Source organism: Microplitis demolitor, chromosome 5 (genome assembly GCF_026212275.2).
Source record: "Microplitis demolitor isolate Queensland-Clemson2020A chromosome 5, iyMicDemo2.1a, whole genome shotgun sequence".
Classification (NCBI taxonomy): Eukaryota; Metazoa; Arthropoda; class Insecta; order Hymenoptera; family Braconidae; genus Microplitis; species Microplitis demolitor.
In genome coordinates, this window is record NC_068549.1 from 4,346,159 (window position 1) to 4,372,638 (window position 26,480).

Here is a 26,480-nt window from a genome sequence, read left to right on the forward strand (position 1 = left end):
TTTTTAATTATCGTTAATTATCATTATAATTATTTAGTATAATAATTAATTCTGTAAAATATGAAAAAGATCATGAAATTTTTAATTATATAATAATAATAATAAATTTTTGCAACAAAAAAAAAAATAGGTCACTGTAAAACCCAATTTAAATAAAGAGTTTGTAAAACTACACTCGTTTTAAAACTCCAATTCCATTCTATCCTTCAGTACAGACTATAATCACTCTACATACACACATCAGTTTCAGTTACAAGTTTCATATATTATATATTTATACATACATAGACATATCATATATTCTGTTTTATCTTTCTCTCTATTATTTATTTTTATTTCAGTGCGCAATTCAACACGTATTTTATTGTCGACACAAAAGTTATTTTCAATTATTATTATCAGGATAAAAGTTAATGTATAAATTATCAAGCCTATTAAAGAAAATATAGCATGACTTGTTATGCTGTTGTGAGACCGTTTTATATTTTAATTTAGTTTTTAAACCTGCGGTTAATGTAATTGTGTTTACGATACAGATGTAATTCAAGAGGACGAACAAATATTTTTAATAATCAACAAGTAAAGCGAAAGTTTTAAAAGTATGTTTTTATTTACTAATTCATTTTGTTTTATATATACATACATATATTTTTTTTAATATAATTCAGTAAAACCTGTTTTTAATTTAAATAATTTAATTATTTTATAAATAAATAAATAATTTTAATGATCGTGAAATTGACAGGAAAAAATTTGCAAATTTTATCAACGAATTGCAAAAAAAAAAAAAATATATAAATATGCACAGGTAGAAAATTTAAAAAACTATATGTGCAATTTTTTCAAATAATTTTTTTTTGTATAGTTTGCTTTCAAAACAAAATCAAAAAATTATTAAACGTCGGCTAACTTCAGTATCATTAATTTTAATGATACTTTTTTTTTAAAAGAAATGTTGAATTTTGTTTAATAATTATTTTCATTTAAAATATTAAATTAATTGTTCGTAATGTAATTTACAGTTATAAAGTTATTTAGTATTCATTTAATGTAATTGTAAAATATTTTACTTATAACTGTCACTCCAAAATCAAACAACATAACCTTTGCTAAACAATGCAACAGGTGTGTTAATTTATTTTGTTTGTTTATTTTTAAATAATATTTCATTATTAATTAATTTAATTAATAATCTAATAATTATTTAAGTGTAATTAGTTTAAAATTTATGAGTATTAATGTAGATGACAGTTAGTAATTTTTTAAATTTTGGAGCAAATAAACAAAATGTAAGTATACAGAATAAAAATTTTAAAATTCATGTTTAGAAAATTTTAAAATCAGTATGCGCATTTTTTAAAATTTCATTTTAATAAATTTATTTAAAATTTATAAATATATGATACTGAAATTAGCTGACGTCTACTAATTTTTGAATTTTTTTCTAAACGATAAATTTAAGAAAAAAAATATTTCAAAAAAATGCACCTACAGTTTTTAAAATTTTCTACATGTGCATTTTTTTTTTTTTTTTTAATTAAATTGAAAAAAAAAATCAGAAAATTGTTAATTGTCTGCTAAATTCAGGATCGTGAAAATATTTATAAAAAATTACATTTTTTTTTATTGAAAATCTTAATTTTTTTTTTTTTTTTTTGCAGGTGTTTAAATTTATAAATTATCAATGATTAATTAAGTGTAAAGTGTAAGTTTAAATATTAAAAAATGTCGCATTTGACGTCAGATAATGGCACGATGGTAAATATGATAAAACAAAAGTTCGAACAAAACTTGTGTAGTAAAAATACAAATAAAAATACAAATGAAAACAATAAGAAAAATAAAAATAATGATGATTGTGATAACGTCGATGATGATAATGACGATGATGATCAGAAAGAACAATTACGTAGATCACTAAGTTCTTCGCCAGTTAAAATTAAAAAAAATTTAAAGTTAAACGTCACAAGACAGTTATCAAACCCTGGTAAAAATATAAAAAGAACTCCAGCTTTTCGAGGTGATAAACTCACTAAAATAAGAAATTTAAATTCGCCATCAAAAGATAAAGTGTTTTCAATTGTTAATAAAAATGTTAAAATATTTGAAGAAAAACCCGAGTATGGTAAACTGGGTAATGTTAAAAAAAAACCAATTCAAGCTGATGATGAAGACGAAATAAATGAAGATGTTGTTGATTGTGGTGATGATAAAAATAAATATGAATATAAAAGCATTAGTAAAATAAATCGTCCACCATTGACCAAAGAAAATAAAATAACTCGTGAAAATTCAGTTAAAACAACAGTGATATCGCGACAAAAAAATATATCACCTATTTATAGTTTAGATGATGATTTTGGTGAAACGTCAAAAGATTTAAATACAAATAATGATTTTGTTTCATTTAAAAATTTAAAAATAAATGAATCAAATAAATTTGATAAATTTATAATGAATGGTGCTGAGTATACTAAAATAACAAAATCAAAGACTGCTAATGATAACAAAATAAAATCTAATGATGAATTAAATAAAGACAAAGGTAGTAATACAGTGATTGATATTCGTGAAGAATTATCAAGACGAAAATCAACAAAAGTTGAGAAAGATGAGTACAATAATAATTCATGTGAATCAACAGTCGCAGCAGGAGTTGCAGCATCGTCCAGAAAGTCTGACGATGATGAATCAAATGATGAATTAACTGATAGACTAAAAGCCGCATTGAAAGCTCCACTGCCTTCTGGTCCACCGCCAAAAAAACCTCCAAGAACTTTTGCTCACTGCCCAAATATAAATCGAAGGTATGATTTAAATACTACTACTATTGGAGAAAGTGCTAAATCTTCATGGACACGCAGTGATAGAGAATCTTGTGTTAAAAGTCTGGGTGTTGATGTAACCGGATCATCTAGAAGTTTTAGAAATTACGAAATAATTCGTGGAGATGATGATAATGAGGAAGGTAATAATAATGATAATGATGATGTCGTTTCTGGGTCTTCACAAGATCGTACTAAAATAGTAGAGAAAGAAACAGGATTTAAATCTTCACACAATGTAGAAAATGTAAATAGTTCATTATCATTGTCCGTTAAAAATGGTTTAGCATTAGATGACATTAAAGAACATTCTCCCACGGCATCAACCAGTTCCGTTAAATGTCGTACCGTTCGTGACTCTAAAAAGATGTTAGAAAAACTTGAAACTGTATTAATTCAACATCAAAAAGCCCTCGGTCCAAAAGTTATCGTGCCGAGAAAAGATAAATTTGATTTGGAAATAAAATTAAATAATAAAAATAAAAAAAAAAATCAAAGTGATTCGGATAATGATATTGAAAATACGGATAAAAACAAATTTTTAAATAGATTATCTCGTACATTAGATGATTCGAAAAAAATGAACGGTGATAAAAAAAATAGTGAATCTAAAACACGTAAACACTCGACATTTGATTGCTTGCCGTATTTAAATTGTGCAAGTCCAATAATGTATGAGCAGCCAAATTTCACTACATATTTTACAGAATCATCTTCATCTTCATTGAATGGATTTAAATCAAAATCTGATGATGTTTTAAATAATTCGATATCAAATAATATTTTATCAAGCAATAATGATTTTTATGATCAACAATTTAGTCCAGCTGCTAAAAGACTTTCGACCGAACTGACGACATTCATTGATGGTAAGCGGAGACAAAATTTATCAGCGAAAAATGAAGAACGTATTTATGCTGAGCCGTTTTCATTCGATAAAAAAAGTGGAACAGATATTATGGAATTAAGTAAATTATCACCGCAAGAACGAAATTATTTGTCACACAATTGGCACCATAGTGACAATGGATTTATTAGTAATCAAATGCTGCCGAATAATTCTGAAGAATCTTTATCTATTTTATGTCGAGAGAAAAAAAAAGGACCTGAGTTACATTACATGGTACACTATACTTTACTTAATTATTAATTGCTTTTTATGCAGATGTCAAAAAATATCCAGTAAAAAGTTTATATATTTATATATTAGACTGGTTCAAAAAAATTGACTATTTTTTTTTCTCAAAACCTATTAAATAGTTGCAGTGAAGTGAAATAAGATGTCTATTAAAAGATGAGCTCTTAATATTAATATTTAGAGATCGCTCATCGCAATTTTTGATGTCCCATTTAAATAACATAGAAAAAAAACTTAAGTTTGGACAGCTTGCTCGAGCATTGTACAGATCTCAGGACATAATTTTGTAGGGAATTAAACGCTGTGCAAAAAAAGTCTCTTATCATTTTTTGATAAATACATCTGTTTAAAAGTTATTGTAGCTTTAAGACAAATTTATAGAAAATTTCGATATCTTTTTACTTTTCCGGCGAAATTATCGGACTTATCACAAAATGTCATAGAATTTTTTTTGTAGACAATTTTATTTCCTACAAATTATCTTTGATAAAATTTTTCAAAATTCCGAATCGTTTTCTAGTTATTTCCATTTTAATTTTAAGTTCTTAAAAAAAAAGTGTTCTGAAGGATTTCAAGATCTTGACATTAAAATGGAAATAGCTAAAAAATTATGCGGAATTTCAAAAAACTTCATTGGAGATTATTTGTAGGAAATGAAATTGTCTACAAAAAAGATTATATGACATTTTGTGATAAGTCTGATAGTTTCGGTGAAAAATTAAAAAGATCTCGGAATTTACTATCAAATTGACTTCAAACTCCAATAACTTTTGAACAGACGTATTTATCAAAAAGTGATAAGAGCCTTTTTTGTAGAGCGTTTGATTCTCTACACAAATATATTTGAAATTTGTACAATGAGCCATTGCCGAAGTATAAATTTCCAAACAGAATTATAATCGAAGTAACATAGTATTAGGAATTTCATAACTAAATTGCCAGGTTTTTTGAAAAATGTTGTCAATAAATTTAAAATTTAATTTTTGTATTTAATAAGAAATTTCTAATTCCACTCCGGGTAAGGCCGGATGGTTTCTTTTATTTAACTATTTTCCAGCGAATAAATAAAACACTAGTTCACACGATCCCGTTAATTGCAAAGCAACCATATAATCAAATTTTCCCACACTCGGTCAATAAATATATAAATACTAGAGGATTGTAATAAATAATAACATTAGATATTATTTTTTTTATATACTATAAATTTAAAGTATTATTATTATTATTAATATCAAGGCTATTAATTATCTCGTCTTATTTTAAATTTATTAATTAATAAAATTTTTGAATAAAATATTAATTTAGTTTTTAAAATATAACAATGAGAGAATTATACATTACATTGTTTAATATAAATGTTAATGATATAAATTCCTCAGCAATTATCTTCGAATGTATTCTATTTTTAAATTATCACAATAATTATAATTGTTTTAGTTGACCCAAAAAAATTTCTTGAGATCTAAAGATAAATTGTAGCCATTGTATTGATCATAAATTTTTCCCATACTATACATCAATTTATTAAGTATTGTCCTAATTAAAAAATATATATATAATTAATAATTATTTCTTATTGTTTCAGTGTACGCCAATAGAACCATTACTTTTGGAAAATAATAACAATAATAACACATCGAAGACTGATGAGTTTGAAAAATTAACACGGGATATTAATTTTCATACATTTATTAATAAATCAAATTCTTTGTCTCGATCATTTTTAGATGGTCCTAGTCAAATTAAGGTATTACTTTATTTTTTTTTATTTTATATTAATAGAAAAATTTATTTATTAATTAAGAGCATTCTCTATTGCAATTTTATTAATTAATTAAAAAAAAATTAAAGCATAAAGTGAAAAAATGTATGAATTGAAACGATATATTTAAAAAAAAAAATATTTTAGAAAATTGCACCTATAGTTTTTTTAATTTTCTACATGTGCCTATTATTAGTTTTTTTTTTTTTTTTTTTTTTTTTAATTAAATTGTTGAAAAAAAGAATCGAAAAGTTTCAATTGTCTGCTAAATTCAAGATTATATTTAAAAAAAGACATTGCAGTTACAATTTTGCTGAGATATAGATTTAAAAAAAATTACTTACAGTTGTTATCAATTAGTAGTTGAATGAAATGAATTTTAGCCTACAAAATTTGAAAATTCAAATTATAAAATTGACATGAAGATTTTATTGAAATTCATTTACCAAATTTCGTTTAACTCCTAATTGATATCAATTGTAGATAATTTTTTTTAAATCTGTCCCGACAAAATTGTAACCACGTTGCCCTTTTTTCAATGAATGCTTAAACTTTTTTTAAATTAATTATCAAAATTTTAATACGTCATTGCAATTGAAAGTCATTGAATATTCTGAAAGAGTGGTGGCACTGTCTCAAAATGGCCTTAAGGGAGGAAAGGGGCCTGAGATACAAAAAAAAGAGGACATTTTTGTGATTTTTTTTTTCAGAGTACCTTCTTTATTAAAATTTAAAAAATTTGTGACATTATTAAGCATCATTCCAAGAATATTCTGCTAAATTTTCATAAAAAAAAATTTAAAAATGAGCTGGTGGTAGTGGGAAGAGACGAGTCATGAACATAAAAGTCTCCATGCCGTAAGCAAGATAACTCATGATTGCCTCATCTGAAATCAGAAAATCAAAAAGATTTCTTTAGTACATAAGTTTATCTTAGATTTGAACTAAGGATTTTTTTTTTCAATTACTACTTATTTTTTAATTAAACAAAAGGAACAATTTTTATCAAAAAACAGAGTTTTTTGATCGCACCTTTACCAAAAATTCAAAAATGAATATTTTATTTGTTCCTTCGTTCAAATCTAAGGTAGACTTATGTACTAAAAAAATCTTTTTGGTTTTTAGATTTCAGATGAAGCAGTCATGAGTTATCCTGCCTACGGCATGGAGACTTTTTTTTAAATGACTCGTCTCTCCCCACTACCACTGGCTTATTTTTCAATATTTTTTTATGAAAATTTAGCAGAATATTGTTGGAATGATGCTAAATAAGGTCACAAATTTAAAGAATTTTAATAATGAAGGTACTCTGAAAAAAAAAACCACGTAAATGTGTTCTTTTTTTTGTTTCTCAGACCCCTTTCTCCCTTAATTAATTAATCCAAAATAAATAAATTTTTTTTTACTTAAAAATGTATATATTTTTTTACAATAAAATATATATAGAATTGGCTTCAATTAATTCCGTCGTTAGTAAATATAAAGAAGCTGCAAAAAATACCCAATGAGTCATATTTTATAAGAGTAATCTTAGATTTTAGTTGACGTTTATAAACTGCGCTATAGACTCTGATTTATATGAACTCGTATATTTTTTTATTGATATTAAATACTTTAACACTAAAGTATTGCCGTATATTTCAATATTTTAAATTAAATGAAAAGTATATATTTATATTTATTGGCGCGTACTTACTACCTTGTAGTCCTTATTGATACAATATATATATATATATATCATAACAACATATAAAACTTATTTCATGATGACGTAAAGAAAATGTATAATGTATCAATTTATGATGATTCAACATAACATCATTTAAAAAATCTAAAGATATATAAGTACACTCGTGTTTATTAAAAAAAATAATAAAATTGTGAGCTAATAAATACAATTTTTTCAATTTATAAACAAAACAGGTGGAGCAATTACTGAATCAAGCATTCGGACAAAATACAATGGCTGGAACAGAACTATCTACAGACTCAAACACTTCTTCAGACACAGATTCCATAGCCTCAACACCATCATCAGCAAATGATGAATTATCAAGTTTTAATGATAAATTACGACTATTCAAATATCGTGAAAACAGTACATGTAAAACAAGTAAAGAAGAATTACATCGCAATCTTACTGAAAAAAGAAAACATTATGTTAGACGTGTTTCTATAAAGTATTCAGAAAAACATGAGTCTAGCCTTCGAGATAGACGTGATAAATTGTTCGATGTCTGTTTACTTGTGGAACTTAATTTATGTACTAGAGAACCATACATTAAAGATAAATACCCAATTTATGTAAGTAATTATACTGGAAAAAATTTTTCTAAAAATTTAAAGCAAATTACTTTAAGTTATTAAAAGTCACAAATTAAAATTAGTCATAAATATCATTAATTAACTTATTTTTGTACTTTATTTTTCATGACATTAATTTTCCAAGTTATAAATGTCACAACAAATTTAAATCCCAATGAATTTTATTTTATTCCATTTAAATAATTCTTTTTTTATGTTTATAAGTCAATTAATTTTAAATAACGTTAATGTCAAAGCTGATGGTTATTTGAAAAACTTGAATTTTAATTAAAAAATGTTTTTTTTTTTTCATGGATAATTAATTTTTAAATATGATAAATTTCATAGCAAGACTTTAATAAACTCACAATTATCAAAAACTAAATAAGGTTTGAAAAAAAAAGTTAGTACTGCATTTAAAAAATATTTTAAATTCAAATTCAACTCAATATTTTGATTAATTACATAGAACATATGTTTTTTAAGTAGTCTCATTGTATTTTAATTAAAAATTATGCTTTAATTTTTTTAATTATGTGAACAAATTGATATTCATGTAAAATTAATGGATTCCATTAAATTTCCATGACAATTATCCTGGAAAATCGAATAAAATTTTTAAGTCTAAATATCGAGGACGAGGGGAGGGGGCAAAATGGGATGCCCTCAAAATTCTAAAATAAAGTTTGTTTTATAAACATTCCAAAATTATTTTTGTAAATATAATTGAGGATTATTTTGAATTTTGTTTTATTAAACTTTTTCAAAAATCGAGTGTCAGTCGAGAAATTTCAATGACTTGTTTTATGATATAAATTATTAAAAAATTTTTTTTTTCCTTTGCATTCAATAATTATGTAAAATGTAATTTTTTAAATGTAAAATTACTAATAAGAAAATTCAATTTAATCAAATTTATTTAATTGCCAGAAATATTTTTTAAATCTTTTTTAAGGGGCGCCCATGTTACCCGCAAAAAATGAAAACTTTTTTTTTTAACTACAGTTAAAAATTTTTTACTATTCACTTTGAATATCATAAAAAAAAGATTTGAGTTCCCAAAAATTTGGTATTTCTTTCATACCCTGTTCTGCCCCCCACTATCTAAGATAAAAGACCCAGTACTCGATCAGGGAACTAGTACTCAATTACTACATATATTTTTATATCTATATTCACTAAATTTTACTAAATATATCTACACAAATACTTGAGATAATCAGGTACTAGTTCCCTGATCAGGTAGTGGGTCTTACCTCATATTTATTTTACTAATAATAAATATATTCAACAGGCAAAAGCTCCAGCTTGGATTGAAAGTTTTTGTTTTCCCGATGCTCAAGATTGGCCTTCACCAGATTCTAATCAAAACCAATTTTACTCCCTATTTTTGATGGATGACAAAGGAAATTGTAGATATGGTTATTGCTGTAGAGTTAAACCAGAAGGTGGTCCAATATTACCACTAGCTTACTGTATGATAACTAAATTTCGAGCTAGTGGATTTTATCACAAAGTACTACTAGAACTCGAATCACGACATGGACTACCTGACAAGAAACGTAGAAAATTTATTGAAGATCTGTACAATAATCCGATGCCAAAACCTGGCAGTTGTCTCAAATTAACAACAGATAAAATCGAAATATTAACAATTAGTAACCACAATAATAATACAATTAGCAATGACAATGAAATTCGTTCAACGACAAGTGAAGTAAACGATAAATTATCAAATGATGATGAGCAGATATCAGTTAAAGTAGAACCTAATTCACCAGAAAAAATAATTTTACGTTCAGGCGATCCTAGATTAGAAGAAAAAGATATGAGTCAATTATTTGATGCTGTAAGCAATAAAGTACTTATATTTTTATTTGGTACTTTACTATTGGAACGTCGTGTTGTACTTTTATGTGAAAAATTAAGTAAATTGTCATCGTGTGTTGAGGCACTCCAGAGTTTACTTTATCCTTTTAGTTGGCCTCATACATTCATTCCCGTTCTACCCGATATACCAGAGCTATCGGAAATTTTACAGGCACCATTGCCATTTGTCATTGGTATTTTAAAGTCGAAAAATTTACCTAATACTCAAGTTGATTCTGTACAAGATGGTATTGTTGTTGATCTTGACACGTCAAAAGTTATTTGTGCGGTCGGTGATGAGTCGACTATTTTGCCATCACGATTACAAAAAGGAATTAGATGCGCGCTACAATTGGTATCGAGTAATGTCAGACCAGCCGATGGAATTAGAAATTTTCTTGTCTCCGAAGCATTTCTTCGGGTATTTGTTGAGACATGTGTGCATTTTGAAAATCATTTAGTCACACAGCAAGACGGCAAAATTATTTTCCAGGTAATTGTATACTTGTTTTTAATCACTACAAAGTTATATAATTTAAGGGGGACCACTAGTGTAAAATTTTGAAAAAATCCATTGTTTTTTGCATACTTCGATAGTCTATAGCTTCAAAAATAACATACCATAATTTCTACCGAAAATCATCAAACTTTCGCGCGAAATTTGAATTTTTTTTAAAACTCCGCCATTTTGTTAAATTAAAATTTTTTTCTTAGCTCGAGAGTCATGGTACTGGAAATACCTTCCAGTTTAATAAACTTTTTGGTTTTTTTGATTTCCGGTACTGCGAAGGTTGATATCATTGCAGCAGTGGACTTTTTTTTTTGAGCGTTGGGAGATTGTGAATAATTCGCTGAATTTTGAATTTTTTGGTCCAAAAATTTTATCTCATATTCATAATATACCCACAAATATATCCTTAAAACATTAAAACATTCCATGCAGTAGTTTTCTTTAAAAAAATTCCAAAAAATCATCTTTTTTTTCATGCGGTCACAATAGTGGCCTCCCTTAAGTTTTATAAAAATGAGAGTAAATAAATAGTATTTATAGTTTCTGCTTAATTATAAATTGCAAATGACTATTTACGCTTACACTAATAGTTTATGATATCATTGGCCCTACATTAACTTGTTCCTGATTAACTGCTGACACTGAGACTTTAAGAATCATGAAAAATATTGTGTGTAACTCAAGATGAAACACGATTTCAAACTTCACTCTGGTTTGAAATCGTCTTGTTTCATCTCTTGTCACACAATATACTATATTGTAATTTTTTGAGTGTCCAAAACTGGCCCTAAGATGTCCAAAACCGGTACCCTATTCATAGTAATATTATTAATAATTGAATATATAATTGTTTATCTTAAAAGTCAACAGAATTAAAACTGTTTTTTTTATGCTTTTACAGAAAGAATCATTTGTCAAAGCATCTCCTAGTAAGACTTACAGATATTTCCTCGAGTGGTTCATTGAAACCACGATGTTCAATGCGTTTGTAACAGATTATATTGCACATGTTGAAGGTACAACAGTTAATGATCATTACAATATTAAATTATTTATCCAAAGAGTTGCAGAGTATCGAAAATCGATTGAATCAAATTCACACTCGAAGAAATTTTCATCCAAGAAAAAAACTTTCGGTAAATAATTCATTACAAATTTAAATTGAGTAATAATATAATTAAAAAATCTTTTTTTTTTCTTTTCAGGTGATCGTTTAAAAGATTTGACAAATTTTTATACATAGAAATAGAAGTGAGTCTTTTAAAATAAATTAGAGTACGTAGTAGTTGAAAAAAACAATTAAATATTAAAAAATTAATATATTTATATTTTTGAATCTCAATAATGGCTTCAAGTAGCTTTAATTAGTATAAATGTTGACAATAATATTGTAATTTCAGAGTAATGAGCTATGCCAGTTTTTAATAAGAACTACTGTATGTATAGTTACAGCTACTATTTTTTTTTTTATTATTATTGTTGATATTTAAGTTATATCGTGTCACCAATTTCAAAAGGACATATTTTTATACATAGAAAATAAGGAATTTTTGTACTATGAATTAAAAAATTATCCTGAAGTTGACAGACAATAAGTAATTATCGGATTTTTTTTTTTTTTTCAATAAATTAATGACAAAAAAGAAAAACTAAAAATATGCACATGTCAAAAATTTAAAAAACTACAGGTGCAAATTTTTCAAATGTTTTTTTTTTATAATTTATTGTTTAAAAAAAAATCTATAAATTATGAGACGTCGGTTAACTTCAGGATCTTTTTTTGTGTACGCCTTTTTTTGACTTTGGTTACTAAGTTTAAAACCAAAAGGGGTGTATATTTTTTTTTTAATTAATAATCATATTGTAGACTTATTCTCAAGCTGAAAATTCGAAAAGAAAATTTTTAGCTATTAAATAATTCTACAAACAATTGGCCAAAAAAAAAATTATACGTCTCTTTGGCTTTGAAGTTTTCTAAAGCCAAAAGGGCGGATAAAAATCTGTCCTTTTGGAATTAGTAACACGATATTTAACTAAAACCTGAATTGAATTTGTCAATTATTAGGGTATGAATCTCATATTTTATTTTATTTTATTTAAACAATAATTATACATTTAGTTATTGAGTTATGAAAAGTATTACTACTTAATTTATAATTAATATAAATTTATCTCAAGTAAAATTTTTATATTTATGCAAAAAATTAATAATTACGCTTTTAAAAAAACTGAATTTTTATAAATTATATCCGTGTAAAAAAAAATTACATTGATTATTTAATTATTTAAAGTCATTTTATACTTTAACGTCATATTTTTTTACTTTATTTAAAAATTAATTTATTTTTGAATTTTGAATTTAAAAAAAAAGATAAAATTTAATTTCGTAAAATTAGAATTCGTATTGAAAAAAAAAAACGAAATTTTTTTAAAAATATTTATCAAGAAATTGAAATAAAAAATTAAATTTTGTTGGTAAAAACATGATTTACTACAAAATATCAAATGATCTTTACTACGATAAATTTTTATGATCGCACAAATATTTATAAAAAATTTTATTGATTAATAATGATAATTATTATTATAAGCCATTAAAAATATGTGAGTTTTATCGTTAGTACAAGTACGGAATAATAATTTCGGACTAGTTTGTTTGTTTCTAATTTATTACCGTACTAATGAAGTGCCTGAATAAGTGCCTTGTAAGTAACCGGTGATTATTAACGCACACATCTTATCTGTATACAGCTTTTGTTGTTTTCGTTATAGAAAAAAAAACTTGTTAAATTTTGAACCAAATTTTTGTCCATGCGCAACGTACTTATAATAACATGTGGATATTATTACTGTTGCCATGATTTATACTGTGATTACTTATTGCATTAATTATGATTATGAAAATAATTTAAATTTATTAGACTGTTTACGTAATTAAGATATTATGTATTATAATGATATTTCATTTCTTATATACAATAAACGTTATTTTTAATATAAAAATATATTTTTATTTAAATCCTAACATAAGTTTGCATTCGTTTTTAAAAACAAAAGTGACTTAATAATTTACGAAAAATATACAAAATTTAAAAAAATGCGCGTACTGATTTTTTTATTGACATAAAGGGTGCATTCTGAAATGCGCTGCGAGCAGCTGTAGTGTAGTGCATTCCTTGCACCCTCATTGTTTATTCTTATTCATTGGGCGGTAAATTTAAATATTTGAAAAATAAATTATTAGAGATTGGAGAAAATTTAAAATCGTACGTAAAAATAAAATGTGACAGAATATGATAGAAAAATATTAAAAAAATTAAAAAAAAAACACGCAAGTGTTTGAACAAACCTTGGTGGGAAAATAATTGCAGAAGGGTGTCCTAATACACTTGGAGATTTAATCTACATTGCTCCAAGTGTATTACAGCTAAAAAACGTCACTTAATTGCTATTTCCCACCAAACGATGTCAGATGATTTTGCTCAGGAACTTGGGAGGTATCAGCATCAGAAATCAGTAACACTTTACACTAGCACTGAACACTTAACACTTAACTATATCACAGACACTTTGCAGATTTTAATTTTACAAACACTGTACATTTTAATTAAACGATGACTATGAGCAATAAATTTTATGGATAATTTCCTCAATGCTAATAAATTTTATGAGTGTGAATGTAGTTGACAATTGTAAATTTAAAAAATTTTGAAATAAATGATTTAAATGTAAATCGAATACAAGTAAAAAAATGCACATTTATAGAATATGAAAATCAGTCTGTGCATTTTTTTTATTTTTATATTTTCTATTATTTAATTCGTTTATTTGTAATTTAAAATTTGTCTCAAATATGCTAGATTCACATTCATATGAATTTTTCAAATAATTTTATTCAAAATTTAAATAAAAATTTAAAAGTAAATTAACCCGCATAAAAGTAAACTATTACTGGACATTTAAAAGTAAACTGTCACTGGGATATTAAATATTTAAAACTTTAATTCCTAGATGTCAGCACATTCTGCTGTCATCTTCAGTCGACGCAAAATTCATTGTTTAGAATGGAGTAGACGTTCGGTTGAGTTTAGGTTAGCAAAGTCTGTATCACAAAGAAAAAAAAAAGGCAAAATGGTGTGTCATACAAAACAGTCGTAATACTGGAAACAATCAAATGTTTAAATTTTTAGTGATTAAATTAACACAAAACTTTTTTCAATATGTGAGATATAGTACTCGTATTATTTTAAAATTTAAATAAGTACGTGTCGTTCGTGAAAAAGAAAGAAAATCAACATCGAAGGTAAGCCTATTTGCTTTGTTTATTAAAATCAGCTGTATTGCCAAACATTACAGTCATCATTTCATTCAATTTTTTCCCATACTTTCTTTGTTGTTAAAATAATAACATTATCCATAAATAAATTACCCAGTTTTTAATTAAAATTTATTTATTTATTATTCATAATAAATATTTAGTTTAATTAATTATTCGTTACCACTAATACTAAATAATTATTTGAAATTTTATCCTCATCCTTATTTATAACGGAGTAGTATATATATATATATATATATATATATATATATATATATATATATATATATATATATATATATATATATATATATATATATATATATAATTACACACATGTATGTATATAAGTCAAGGTAGATTGCGAGAATAGAATACTACTTTTATATACAGGCGAATGTCACGTGTAATATCAAATGTTTAATAATATTTTTTAAAATCCGACTAAAAAAATTGTTTATTTAATTAAAATCATGAGTATAAATTACACTAGGATATTTAATCATTTCTCAGCTCATTCAACATTGTCCGCGTTGTCATCTCGACCTCACAAATGACCTGCATTTTATTTGTTTGGAGTGCAAGTGTTGATTGGTAGGTATTTAAATTGAATGATGAAATGAAAGAATGAAACGTGACACTATTATTACCTGCGTGGAGCCAAATCACAGAGTAAGAACGGTAAGGCTCCAATTTTTTAAAATTACGCTGCTCTTCTTAGTCATTTTTTTATTTAACGATATGAGTTTATTGTTTTTATGTATGTACTAAAAGTATTGGTTTTGATTGATTATATAGAGAGTAAATATTAGCACTCAGATTTTATTTTATTTTTGGCTTTATTTTGCTGGTTTTTCAAAAACGGTTCGTTATTTTTAAAATTTTGATAGAGTAGGGGGACGGAGCTTCTTTTTTTGCGCTTAACTGGTAAATGAAAATTTTGCCAATGTTATTCGTTTAAACAAAAATGGAAATTTAAAACAAAAAAAAAGTTGAGACAATAGATTACAATTTAACGCATCGATCTTTGCTTTTATTACATATCCAGCTTTTACTACAAAAATTGATCTTGAAAAAAAATTTTTAAATATTTCTTTGAAAAAAGAAAATTTTTACAGTTCAGATTAAAGGAATAATTTAACTCGAAGTAAACAATCATTTTTTTTTAATTGTGTCAATAAACTTGATGAACCAAACGTTAGATATGAAATGAATACGGAGAAAAATGTTGGCTCGAAACCAATTAATTTTTATTATGCTGTCGACCAAACTTGAAACAGAAATTGAAGCATCCAAAAAATTATTATGCCGCATCACAATTATTGTATTGTATGAAAGTAATTGTTATCAAAGCTTATCGATAAGTTTCTCGCGCGTAGTAAGGATTGTGATACAGCATAATAATTTTTCGTACGAGCATAATAATTTTTAGGATGCTTCACTTTCTGTTTCAAGTTTGGTCGACAACATAATAAAAATTGGTAGGTTTCGAGCCAGCATTTTTCTCTGTGAATAATACAACAATTCTATCTATTTATTACTCGATAAAAAATTGTTTTTCTAAAAGTTGCTTTTTTCTCCGTGTAATTATATAAATAATTCAATGTAAACTATTTGAATTGTATTGAAAAACTGGTTATAAATAATAAGTATAAAAAAATTGTTTAATCCCAAATTATTTGTTACCGAAATATGAACAGATGGCTGCCTGTCTTTGCAAAGAAATTTACATAAATAAATGTGTTTATATGTATGTTTAGAAACAAGATTACTCTCTTAAAATGAATCAGTGAAAAGTCCTGGAAATCAGTGAATATTCACTGCGAGTAAGTCCCAAAAATATCACTGAATTAATTAGTGATATACTTGGGACTATTTGTGCAGTGAATATTCACTGATTGGATTATTTTGGATTCATTTTAAGAGAGTACACAGTTCGTTATTTGAACAGATATTTATCAAGTTAAAATTCGCTTCATATATAAAGCAAATACTTTTTAAATTTTCTGTAAAATGAATCATTGAAACTATTCATGCGATGATCAATATTCGGTTTTCAAAAACCATATAGATTTGTTATTTATTGATTTAAAGTATCATTTTTTTTTTTTAATTGAGAACAATGATACGTAATCTGGGAATCATACAATGGTGATTTTTGAACTATATATTTTTACAGACTATGTTTATTGTAAACTTCGCTAAAGTTTGCGTAACTTTTGAATAGAAATAAAAATATAAAATGTCTTTGCTAAAGTCTAAAGATCTTCTTTACAAGTTGTTTTGAATTACATCGATATAATTAATACGAAATTTGTATAATTCATTAAATTAATTATAAAAAAAATGTTGTGTTGTATTTTTTTCTCACTTCATAAAGAGTTATAAAGTGTATACATTTTTTCAATAAAAATTATCGCTGAAAAACAGTAATTGATATTTTTAAATAATTACACTATATCAAATAGCAGTAAACAGAGAAAATTTTAACATAAATATTGTTGTTATATTATTTATTATAATCGAGCACTTGTGGGCTATGATGTCTTTTTATTCTTGATTTACGTCCTGTTATTTTTTCAATGATTAAAAATAAGTCAGATGAATGTTTACTCACAATGACAAATAAAAATTACCCTTAGTACTTGTCAAAGTAAACACTTTGTTTAATTCAAGTTTTATTCGCGAGTTTTTTTTATCTGTTGTTGATTTCAAATCACTTGCGTTGCTATAGAGACCACTGAGATAGAAAAGGAAAGAGAGACCAGCTTTCTTTCTCAAGCATAAGTTTATGTGGGGTAGGTGGCATTGAGATAGAAGTCGATTGGAAAGGATTGTTATCACGTATATTTAGTTTACCTAGATCCCGCTTACCCGGAGTTTGATTACATATGAACCTGATTAAAAATAATTTTTTTTAGATCGATCTTATTTAGACAGGATTATTTTTAAATTTACTGACATAAAGATATAACTCGTAGAGATATGCGAATGGAATAATTTGAATTTTCGAAGTAACTTTTCAAATTATTCGTCAATTTTCGAATTATTCAATTCGAATCGAGAAAATTCTGATGAGCTTTCAAATATTTAATTTTTATTTAAAGAGCTTAGTTTTTTTAAGTAACCAAAAGTAATTTTGTAGATTCATGTCTGAATTCTAATTACTCCTGACAAAAATTTGAATTATTGGAAAAAATATTAAAATTTCACGTCATTCAAAAGAAAATTTAAAAATTATTCGATTTGAAGTTCGAATAGAATATTCAGTTCAATTCGATTCGATACGAATAATTCGTAAGTTAGAATTATTGGCACATCCCTAATAATTTAACTCAACAGCTTCTTAATATTTTGTAAGTTTTAAAAATTTTTCGACAATTTAAATTCTTTTAAATCAAAATTTCTGTTAATTTTGAGTTTTTGTTCTGCGTAAAATAAATAACGGATTCAATTTTGAAAACAAAATCAATACTTTTCGTTGCTTTACTTAAAATATATTATATATAATTTCCACAAATTCACTGAAGATGGTTAAAAAAAATGTTATTTCATTTTTTTTGCATGGAATTTATTTATCTTTTCAACTTTATAGCACTTGTTTAAATACTTTGGATGCGCAGAAGCAGAATGAAAACAAATATGTTTATTTTTAACAGTTAGTATTTAATTTTTATCTGAATTAACGCTTATAAAAAAAAAAATTAATCTTTCAAATTAATGAAAGTATTGAAGAAAATAATTTTTTTTTCTGTTAGTGAACAATGGTTTCAAAAAAATAAGACTTTTAGTTTATAGTCGTATGAAAGTGTGTATGTATGCATGCATAATCGCAATCGCAATCATTTCATAATTTCGATAATCATTATAAATATTTTTCATTGTCATGTTTAATAAGTAAATTTGTTATAAAATTTTTTTGATATAGTCTTAGAATTTGATAAGAAATATATTTATGTTAACTATTGATATAAAGAACTATTAAATTTTCTAATCTAATAATCGTATTAAATTACAATTGTGAAGTATAAAAAACAAAAATAAATTTTTCTTCATTATAGTATACTTTGGTCAGACCCTTAAGTTTTATCTCATAAAAATTAGCGATAGAAATTTTGAATATTCAGCATATAATATTTTGCTTTATTATTTAAACTATTTTGTATTTTTCAATGCATGCAATTTAAATTAAACAAATAAAATTGTAATTTTTACAACACTGAATATACTTAATTACGCAAAAGTAAAAATTAGTAATTTTTTTTTAGAATTCTCCTTTTGTAGAAAAAAATAAAATATTTACAGTGAGACCTCGTTATAAGACTATACGTTATAAGACTTTTCCCCTCAATTTATTAAAACTCGCTTAAAACGTTTCCCCTACCAACAACTCAATAAAAGTTTTGTGCCGAAACCTCGCTATAAGACTAACGACCGGTACGATTAAAGCCGAGATAAAATGTACATACATAAAGATTATAGATTAAATAATTTATTTTCATAAAGAAAACTTAAAATTTCGTGGTATCACATAATTAATTAACAGAAAAGAACGACAAAATTTTGTTTATTTATGATTATATATGAAATAGATTCACTGTATAACAGAGTAGAGTTGAACCGAATACATAAATAAACCGCAAAATAGCCATCGTCTTATAGCGAGGTTTGGGCGCAAATGCTGTTAAGTACAATAGTGGGGATACCTCCATTCTAAGAATTTTTTCCCCTACAGCCCCGAGCTAGTCTTATAACGAGGTTCTACTGTAATAAATCAACTACGTTGCGTTCCGATGTCACAGTTTTCATTGAAAACTGATTGAATTCCATTGACAAGGAAATTTCCGATTGTTTCTACTCGCAATTTTTGTTTGATTTTTAAACTTTTTAAACTCAAAAAACACTAAAAATAGCAACGACTATAAAAAAATAAGCAATTAATAATAATTTTTGTGAAAAATAAGCCAATTTTTACGTTTGCGTAATTACTGTACAGCCGAACCCCATTAACTCGGACAGTTAGTCTACGAAAGAGCGGGAATTTCCGAGTTAACGGATACCCTTCCTCTCTTAAAAAGTAAACTATACGCATGCGCTCTTACATATACATATATGATGCATAGATAAATATACAGAGTCATACAAATGTATGGCATCGGGTGGAAGACAGCGTAGCTTGTAGTGGGAATCAAGATTTAGGAGAAGTTCCGAGATAATGGAATCCGATTTAATGGAATTCGACTGTATACAAAATAATTATGTTATGTAGCATGAATTCTACTCACTGTAAAGTTATTTAGCTTATTTTTTTTATGTACAATAATAATTGATGCAAAGAAAAAATAATAATTATTTTTAGATGACCACAGTACTTGATGGCAGCTATCAACAACTCGATCCTTACTCTGCGGAAAATGGAGATGGCGAAGGAGATGATCCTGACGAAACACCACATGAATCAGGTGTTATGATTCATGTGGTTCCGGAAGGTGGAAAATCGCGATGGAACCATATAGAAGATTTAGATTCATTTTTTACTAGGATGTACCATTATCATCAAAAACATGGTTTTGCTTGTATGATGTTACAAGAAATTTTAGAGCTTGGTCAATTTATTTTTGTTGTCGGATTTTCAACCTTTCTGTTTCATTGTATAGATTATTCAGTACTATTTAAGTAAGTGCAATTTTTTAAATAAATTTTAAATTTACATACACAATAAAACCAAAAAAAAGATTTAAAATCTGAAAAACATACACACGGACGGGCGTCCATCCGAAAATAGTCAGAATAAATTCCTAGGGCCTCGAAACGTCAAGATCTAATGAAAACTCCATTTTCGAAAATCGAACCGAAATCAATAACTTTTTTTTTTTTAATTTTCAATTTTCATGGCGGGAATTTAAAAAATTAAAGCATTAATTGAAAAAAAGACAATTTCACCGAAATATAGAATTTTCTTAAAATCACTTACAGTTGTTATCAATCAGGAGTTAAACGAAATTTATTTAATAATAGCCTAAAAATTTTGAAAATTCGAATTATAAAACTGACATGAAGATTTTACTGAGTCATTGAAAAGTTTTATAGCGGGAAGTAGTGTTAAAAAAAAAAAAGAAATAACAATACAACTTAATATTACAGGGATAAAGTAATAGATAATTCTTCGCACAAAACATCAATGAGTGATGCAATATTATCGTCTAATGAAATTTTATCGTCCATGGGATTAATAACGTGGATATGTATTTTAATAGCTGCAATATTTTGGATACTACGTGCTGTGAAAGTTTTGTATCATTTAACACAATTTTGGGATATTAAAATGTTTTTTAATATCGCATTAAAAATAGATGACAATGATCTTGATAATTTAACCTGGCATGAAGTTCAAAAACGCATCAGAGAGGTACAGAAAGATCAAGAGATGTGTATTCATAAACGAGAATTGACTGAATTAGATATTTATCATAGAATATTGAGATTTAAAAATTATATGGTAGCTATGATTAACAAATCACTTCTACCAGTTAGACTTAAGGCTCCAATTGTTGGCGAATTTATTTTTATGACACGAGGATTAAAATACAACATGGAGTTGTTACTATTTTGTTAGTAAAAAACGTGTTATTACTTTTTTTTTCTTGTCAAATTTATTTAATGCTATAATAATATTAATTTAAATAAAATATTTGTACAGGGGGACCATGGTCACCTTTCGAAAATAATTGGCATCTTAAAGAAGATTATAAAAAATTAAATAAGAGACAAGAACTTGCAAGGATGTTGTCCAAACAAATACTGTGGGTTGGATTAGCTAATTTTATGTTATGTCCTCTTATATTACTATGGCAAATTTTATACTCATTTTTTAACTATGCTGAGGTAATAAAAAATTATGTTAAAAATATAATTTATGTCAATGCTTAGTAGGGTTTTTTTCTTTAAAAATTTCTTAGAGGCGTCAAAAAATTTTCTGTGCAAAAGAAAAAATTATGATCTTAGTTCCGGAGATGGTTCAAAAGGGGGATCCTTTGCCTGTATTATTAATACGAGAAATACTAGAAATTTTTTTTAAATATCAATTCATTAACTAACCCTCCTTCGAACCAGATCTATAATTGACATAAATATGAGTGTGGATGTAAGTAGCAAGTGGGAATTTTTTAAATTTTTTAATAAATAAATAAAATGTATATACACTAGGGTACTTTTTTCAAACATTTTATTTTTCTTAGCTTATATGAAAATTTTATTGCTGACAAGAAAAAAATTTACAGAAAATTTGAGCCCTTAATTTTAATTTTAAGAGGTTGCGTCTTAAAATCTGAAAATGCATCTATGTCACGCAGAGAAATTTTAAAGAGGACTTCAAGTCCTACAAAATGAGCCCAAAAAACGAGTCGATTACTCAAAAACTGCCTCAGTAAGAATTTTTTTAAAAAAATGTGATATCGTTCCCATGCTTTTTAAATGAAAAAACTTTAAAACTAGATCACGACCTCTTAAAATTAAAATCAAGGGCTCAAATTTTCAAGAAATTTTTTCTGATGTAACTGAGTTAAATCTGAGATAAAACTGAGTATAATCCAGGTGTAAGTGGTTACTATCTGAAATTTTTTTTAAGCTCAGATGTAACTGAGTCGGTACCATCTTGTTCTTTCCGTGTAGAATAAAAATAAAAAAAATGCGTATTTAGATCAATGAAAAATCAGTACGCGCATTTTTTAAAATTTCATTAATAAATTAATTTTTTCGAAATTTATAAAATGTCTTATGTCTGCTACATTCACACTCATAATTTTTTTTTATCTCAAAAAAACTTTTATTTGCATAAGCAAAAAAAAAATTTCTTTTAAAAACATTTTGATATTTATTATTATTCAGATAATTAAAAGAGAACCAGGGACATTGGGAACACGAATGTGGTCCCTGTATGGTCGTCTTTATTTACGACACTTTAATGAACTAGACCATGAATTAAACGCACGTCTAAATCGTGCTTATCGTCCAGCATCCAAGTACATGAGTATTTTTACATCACCTGTTATGACAGTAATAGCTAAAAATATAGCCTTTATTTGCGGAAGTATTCTTGCAGTTTTATTAATTCTCACAGTATACGACGAGGACGTTTTAACAATAGAACACATGCTTACAACAATGACAATTCTCGGAGCGATGGTAGCTGGAGCCCGTGCGTTTATTCCAGATGAAAATCTTGTCTGGTGTCCGGAAACACTTCTTACAGCTGTTTTAGCGCACACGCATTATCGGCCAGACAGTTGGAAAGGTCATGCTCATACACAAACTACGCGAGCACAAGTCGCCCAATTATTTCAATACCGAGCTGTTCATTTATTAGAAGAATTATTGTCGCCACTTCTCACGCCATTTATTTTATGTTTCTATATGCGACAACGATCTCTTGACATCGTTGACTTCTATCGTAATTTTACTATTGAAGTTACTGGGGTCGGTGACGTGTGCAGTTTTGCTCAGATGGATGTGAGGAAACACGGGCATCCTATGTGGCAAACTCTGCCTGTCACTCCTGAAGAGGATCGTACTGATGGCTATAATAATTATGGTGGAGAGCGAAATACTCTTCAGATTCCAATGTCTAATCAATATACTCAAGCTGAGGATGGAAAAACAGAGTTATCATTGATACACTTTACGTTAACGAATCCCGAGTGGAAACCACCGAGTCACGCTGAAACGTTTGTCACGGCCTTACGAGAGAGAGCTAAGAAAGAAGTTGACATAATACCAGGGGACATAAATCCACTGATGGCTAGTCTTAATAGTCTTTCCAGTCTTGGACCAGGAGTAAGTTATCAATTTATTGTTTAATAAGCGGGAAATTTAAATTAAATTTTATTAGTTTCATTAAAGAAACAAATAAATTTTTTTTTTTAATAATTAATTGTCATATTAAAAGTTACTGGATAATTATAATTTTTAGAAATTTGGACGGGGTTGGATGACAAAATTAAATCATTAGTTATTTCGACGTTTTATCAATTATATTTTGACTTCATCAGCGAAACTATCAAGATTCCATGAAATTTCGATATGTGGAGCTTTTAAATTTGAGATAGATTAGATTTCGAGTGGAACTTTTGCAATTTTGATAGAAAAAAAAAAGTTTATCTAGTACTTTATGTGACATTTTACCCTCTTTCCAAAAAAGTTCCCATTAAAAACTGATAGCTCCATAAGAATAAAAAAAAGCGTTCATAAAAAGTTCCAAATTAGAGGTTTTGGAACAAGAGTAAAATATAGCAAAACTACGTTTTGAGAAATATGTTTTCAAAACATTCTTTTTTTACTCAAAATTCGCTTATCGAATTTTTTTTTAATTTTTGTAATTTTGATAGTAAAAAAAAAGTTTATCTAAGACTTTATAGAAGCAAATTTTGAGTAAAAAGAAAATGATTTTAAAATGTATTTCTACTATATTTTACCCTCGTTTCAAAAAAATTAAAAAATCTCTAATTTGGAACTTTTTTGGTACCAGGGTAAAATGTCATATGAATTCTTAGGTAAACTTTTTTTTTTTACTATTAAAATATCAAAAGTTTAAAAAAAAGTTTGACTCAGTTCTAATCTGTCTCAAATTTACATTTCCACATGTCGAACTTTTTTGGAATTTTTTTGGAACGAATATTTTGTTACACGGGTACTGAAAACCACTAATCTTATATTTTTTTTAATTGTATGATTATTAATTTATAGTTTTGCTAATGAAGTCAAAATATATTTGACAAAACATCCAAATAACTAATGATTTAATTCTGTCTCACAACCTCGTCCACGTTCCTAAGATTCATAATTATCTATTATTAAATATCATAAACACGATTCAACAACAAAACTAAAAATCATTTTTTGTTGCAGTATAATGATATCGTGGCCAACATAATTTGTAATACAGTAGTCAATCACGTCAGCGTTCCAAGTATGAGTAACGTATTTGGAAATCAATCAGCAGCGACAACGTCAATCGGTGCTGATGCGTCCAACAATCGTTCCGATTGCTTATCAAGCTTTGTCAGGAAAGGCATGACTAAAGCTGAGGGTTTACTGCATAATGAACGAGGTCTGCTCTATGGTTTGCAGCAAGGAATATCTAATCAATCTCTTGGTGCTTCCGTGTTTGGATCCGGCCAAGAGTTAACACCTGATTTCTCAGTCCCGATAGAATTCACTGCAGCTGATATGTCCCTATCCACTTTGTACCTGCATGAGCTTCATCATAAACAAGTGAGTTTTATGCGAGTAAAATAATACTTTAAATTTATTGTCATAGTTAAATAATTTATATGTTTTATTAAATATATTTATGAGTTATTATTTAATTACAGATAAGAAGAAGAGGTTACCAAGAAATGGCCACTAGAAGTATATGGCAACGGAGTCCAGTTCAAGAATTGTCTACTTTGTCAGAAGTAAGACAAGAAAGAGCCCCATTATTAAAACATCAAGATTCTTCGATACGATCAACACGAGACTCTTAGTATCATTAAATAATTTAATTATCGACTAGATTATTGGTGCAATCGTAATCATTTAAAATTAATAAAATATTTTTATTGACAAAAATTTAAGTTTACTTATTAATTTATTATTGTACAGTAAAATTTAACAATATTTTATTTAATATATTTGCTTACACACACATACAAACTCAGAAATTATCTTTAAAATAGTCAGAATTAAATCTTAGGACCTCAAAACCTTTACATCTTATAAAAATTAAATTTTTAAAATAACGACTCCTATTTTTTTCAAATTTTAAATTTGATAAATTTCTAAATTTTAATTTAGTATCATGTTTAAAAACATGAGTGTGAATTCAGCAGACATGAGACAGTTATCTGTATGCGCGTTTTTAAATTTTCACTTTATTAACATTTTATTTAATTGTTCATGAGTGTGAATGTGTCTGACAATTGACATTTTTGAATAAATAAATAAAATGTAAGTAGAATAAAAATTTTAAAATGCGTTTTAGAAAGGGTGCATTCGAAAATGATCTAGCTCTAGCCAAGTGTTCTCATATAGTGAGAGCTAGAACTAGAGCACTTCCGAATGCACTCAATTATTTTTATTACTTGCTTGGTGACATTAAATATTTGAAAAATAAATTAATAGAAATTGGATAAAACTAAAAATCGTACGTCAAAATGAAATGGCGACAGAATATGGTAGAAAAATATTTAAAAAATAAAAAAAAAACACTTGAGTGTTTGAACAAACCTTGGTGGAGAAATAATATGCAGAAGGGTGTCCTAATACACTTGGAGATTTAATTTACATTGCTTCAAGTGTATTGCAGCTAAAAAAACGTCACTTAACTGCTATTTCCCACCAGACGATGCCAGATGATTTTGCTCAGGAACTTGGAAGTTATCAGCATCAGCTATCAGCAACACTTTACACTAGCACTGAATACTCAACATTTAACGACACCACACAGACACTTTGCACAATTTAAATATTACAAACACTGAAGATTTTAATTATACAATGACTATGAGCAATAAATTTTATGGATAATTTCGCGAATTAATTGCAATACTGTGTTTCAATTTAAACGTAAAGAAGGATCTGGTCCTACTGTCATTGTCGATGATACTGACTGCCGCTATTGGACCGCCAGTTGATACAAAACAATCGACTCTGCAACCATTCGATTGCCCCCACTTTAGAAAACATTTGAACGTTGAATGCAGTGATGCGCA

The 26,480-nt window shown here is 26.6% G+C and overlaps 2 protein-coding genes across 4 annotated transcripts; both read left to right on the forward strand.

The window, feature by feature from the left end:
- Positions 1 to 109: 109 nt before the first annotated feature.
- On the forward strand, positions 110 to 13,338 carry LOC103579581 (GATA zinc finger domain-containing protein 14). Of its 2 annotated transcripts, none has more exons than XM_053739382.1 (7): positions 110 to 599; positions 1,662 to 3,948; positions 5,552 to 5,713; positions 7,652 to 8,032; positions 9,327 to 10,394; positions 11,314 to 11,548; positions 11,618 to 13,338. In XM_053739382.1, the coding sequence occupies exons 2-7, from the start codon at positions 1,726 to 1,728 to the stop codon at positions 11,653 to 11,655; spliced, it is 4,107 nt and encodes a 1,368-aa protein (XP_053595357.1). In that variant the 5' UTR covers positions 110 to 599; positions 1,662 to 1,725; the 3' UTR covers positions 11,656 to 13,338. The 2 variants fall into 2 exon arrangements, with proteins under 2 accessions (XP_053595357.1, XP_053595358.1); XM_053739383.1 differs by lacking the exon at positions 110 to 599 and adding an exon at positions 1,199 to 1,289.
- A 1,149-nt stretch (positions 13,339 to 14,487) lies between these two features.
- On the forward strand, positions 14,488 to 25,349 carry LOC103579579 (autophagy-related protein 9A). Of its 2 annotated transcripts, XM_008561011.3 has the most exons (8): positions 14,488 to 14,715; positions 15,244 to 15,411; positions 20,090 to 20,406; positions 20,875 to 21,341; positions 21,431 to 21,615; positions 22,618 to 23,562; positions 24,634 to 24,999; positions 25,101 to 25,349. In XM_008561011.3, the coding sequence occupies exons 2-8, from the start codon at positions 15,358 to 15,360 to the stop codon at positions 25,251 to 25,253; spliced, it is 2,487 nt and encodes an 828-aa protein (XP_008559233.1). In that variant the 5' UTR covers positions 14,488 to 14,715; positions 15,244 to 15,357; the 3' UTR covers positions 25,254 to 25,349. The 2 variants fall into 2 exon arrangements, with proteins under 2 accessions (XP_008559233.1, XP_014294899.1); XM_014439413.2 differs by lacking the exon at positions 15,244 to 15,411.
- The last annotated feature ends 1,131 nt before the right edge of the window (positions 25,350 to 26,480 follow it).

What these genes read in the sequence shown, in the direction of transcription:
- LOC103579581 (XM_053739382.1), top strand. Translation starts at nt 1,726, where the DNA reads ATGTCGCATTTGACGTCAGATAATGGCACGATGGTAAATATGATAAAA. An exon ending in ATGGTCCTAGTCAAATTAAG is followed by an intron (nt 5,714 to 7,651) that starts GTATTACTTTAT and finishes TAAACAAAACAG; the next exon opens with GTGGAGCAATTACTGAATCA. An exon ending in ACGGCAAAATTATTTTCCAG is followed by an intron (nt 10,395 to 11,313) that starts GTAATTGTATAC and finishes ATGCTTTTACAG; the next exon opens with AAAGAATCATTTGTCAAAGC.
- LOC103579579 (XM_008561011.3), top strand. Translation starts at nt 15,358, where the DNA reads ATGAAACGTGACACTATTATTACCTGCGTGGAGCCAAATCACAGAGTA. An exon ending in GATTATTCAGTACTATTTAA is followed by an intron (nt 20,407 to 20,874) that starts GTAAGTGCAATT and finishes TTAATATTACAG; the next exon opens with GGATAAAGTAATAGATAATT. An exon ending in CATTTTTTAACTATGCTGAG is followed by an intron (nt 21,616 to 22,617) that starts GTAATAAAAAAT and finishes ATTATTATTCAG; the next exon opens with ATAATTAAAAGAGAACCAGG.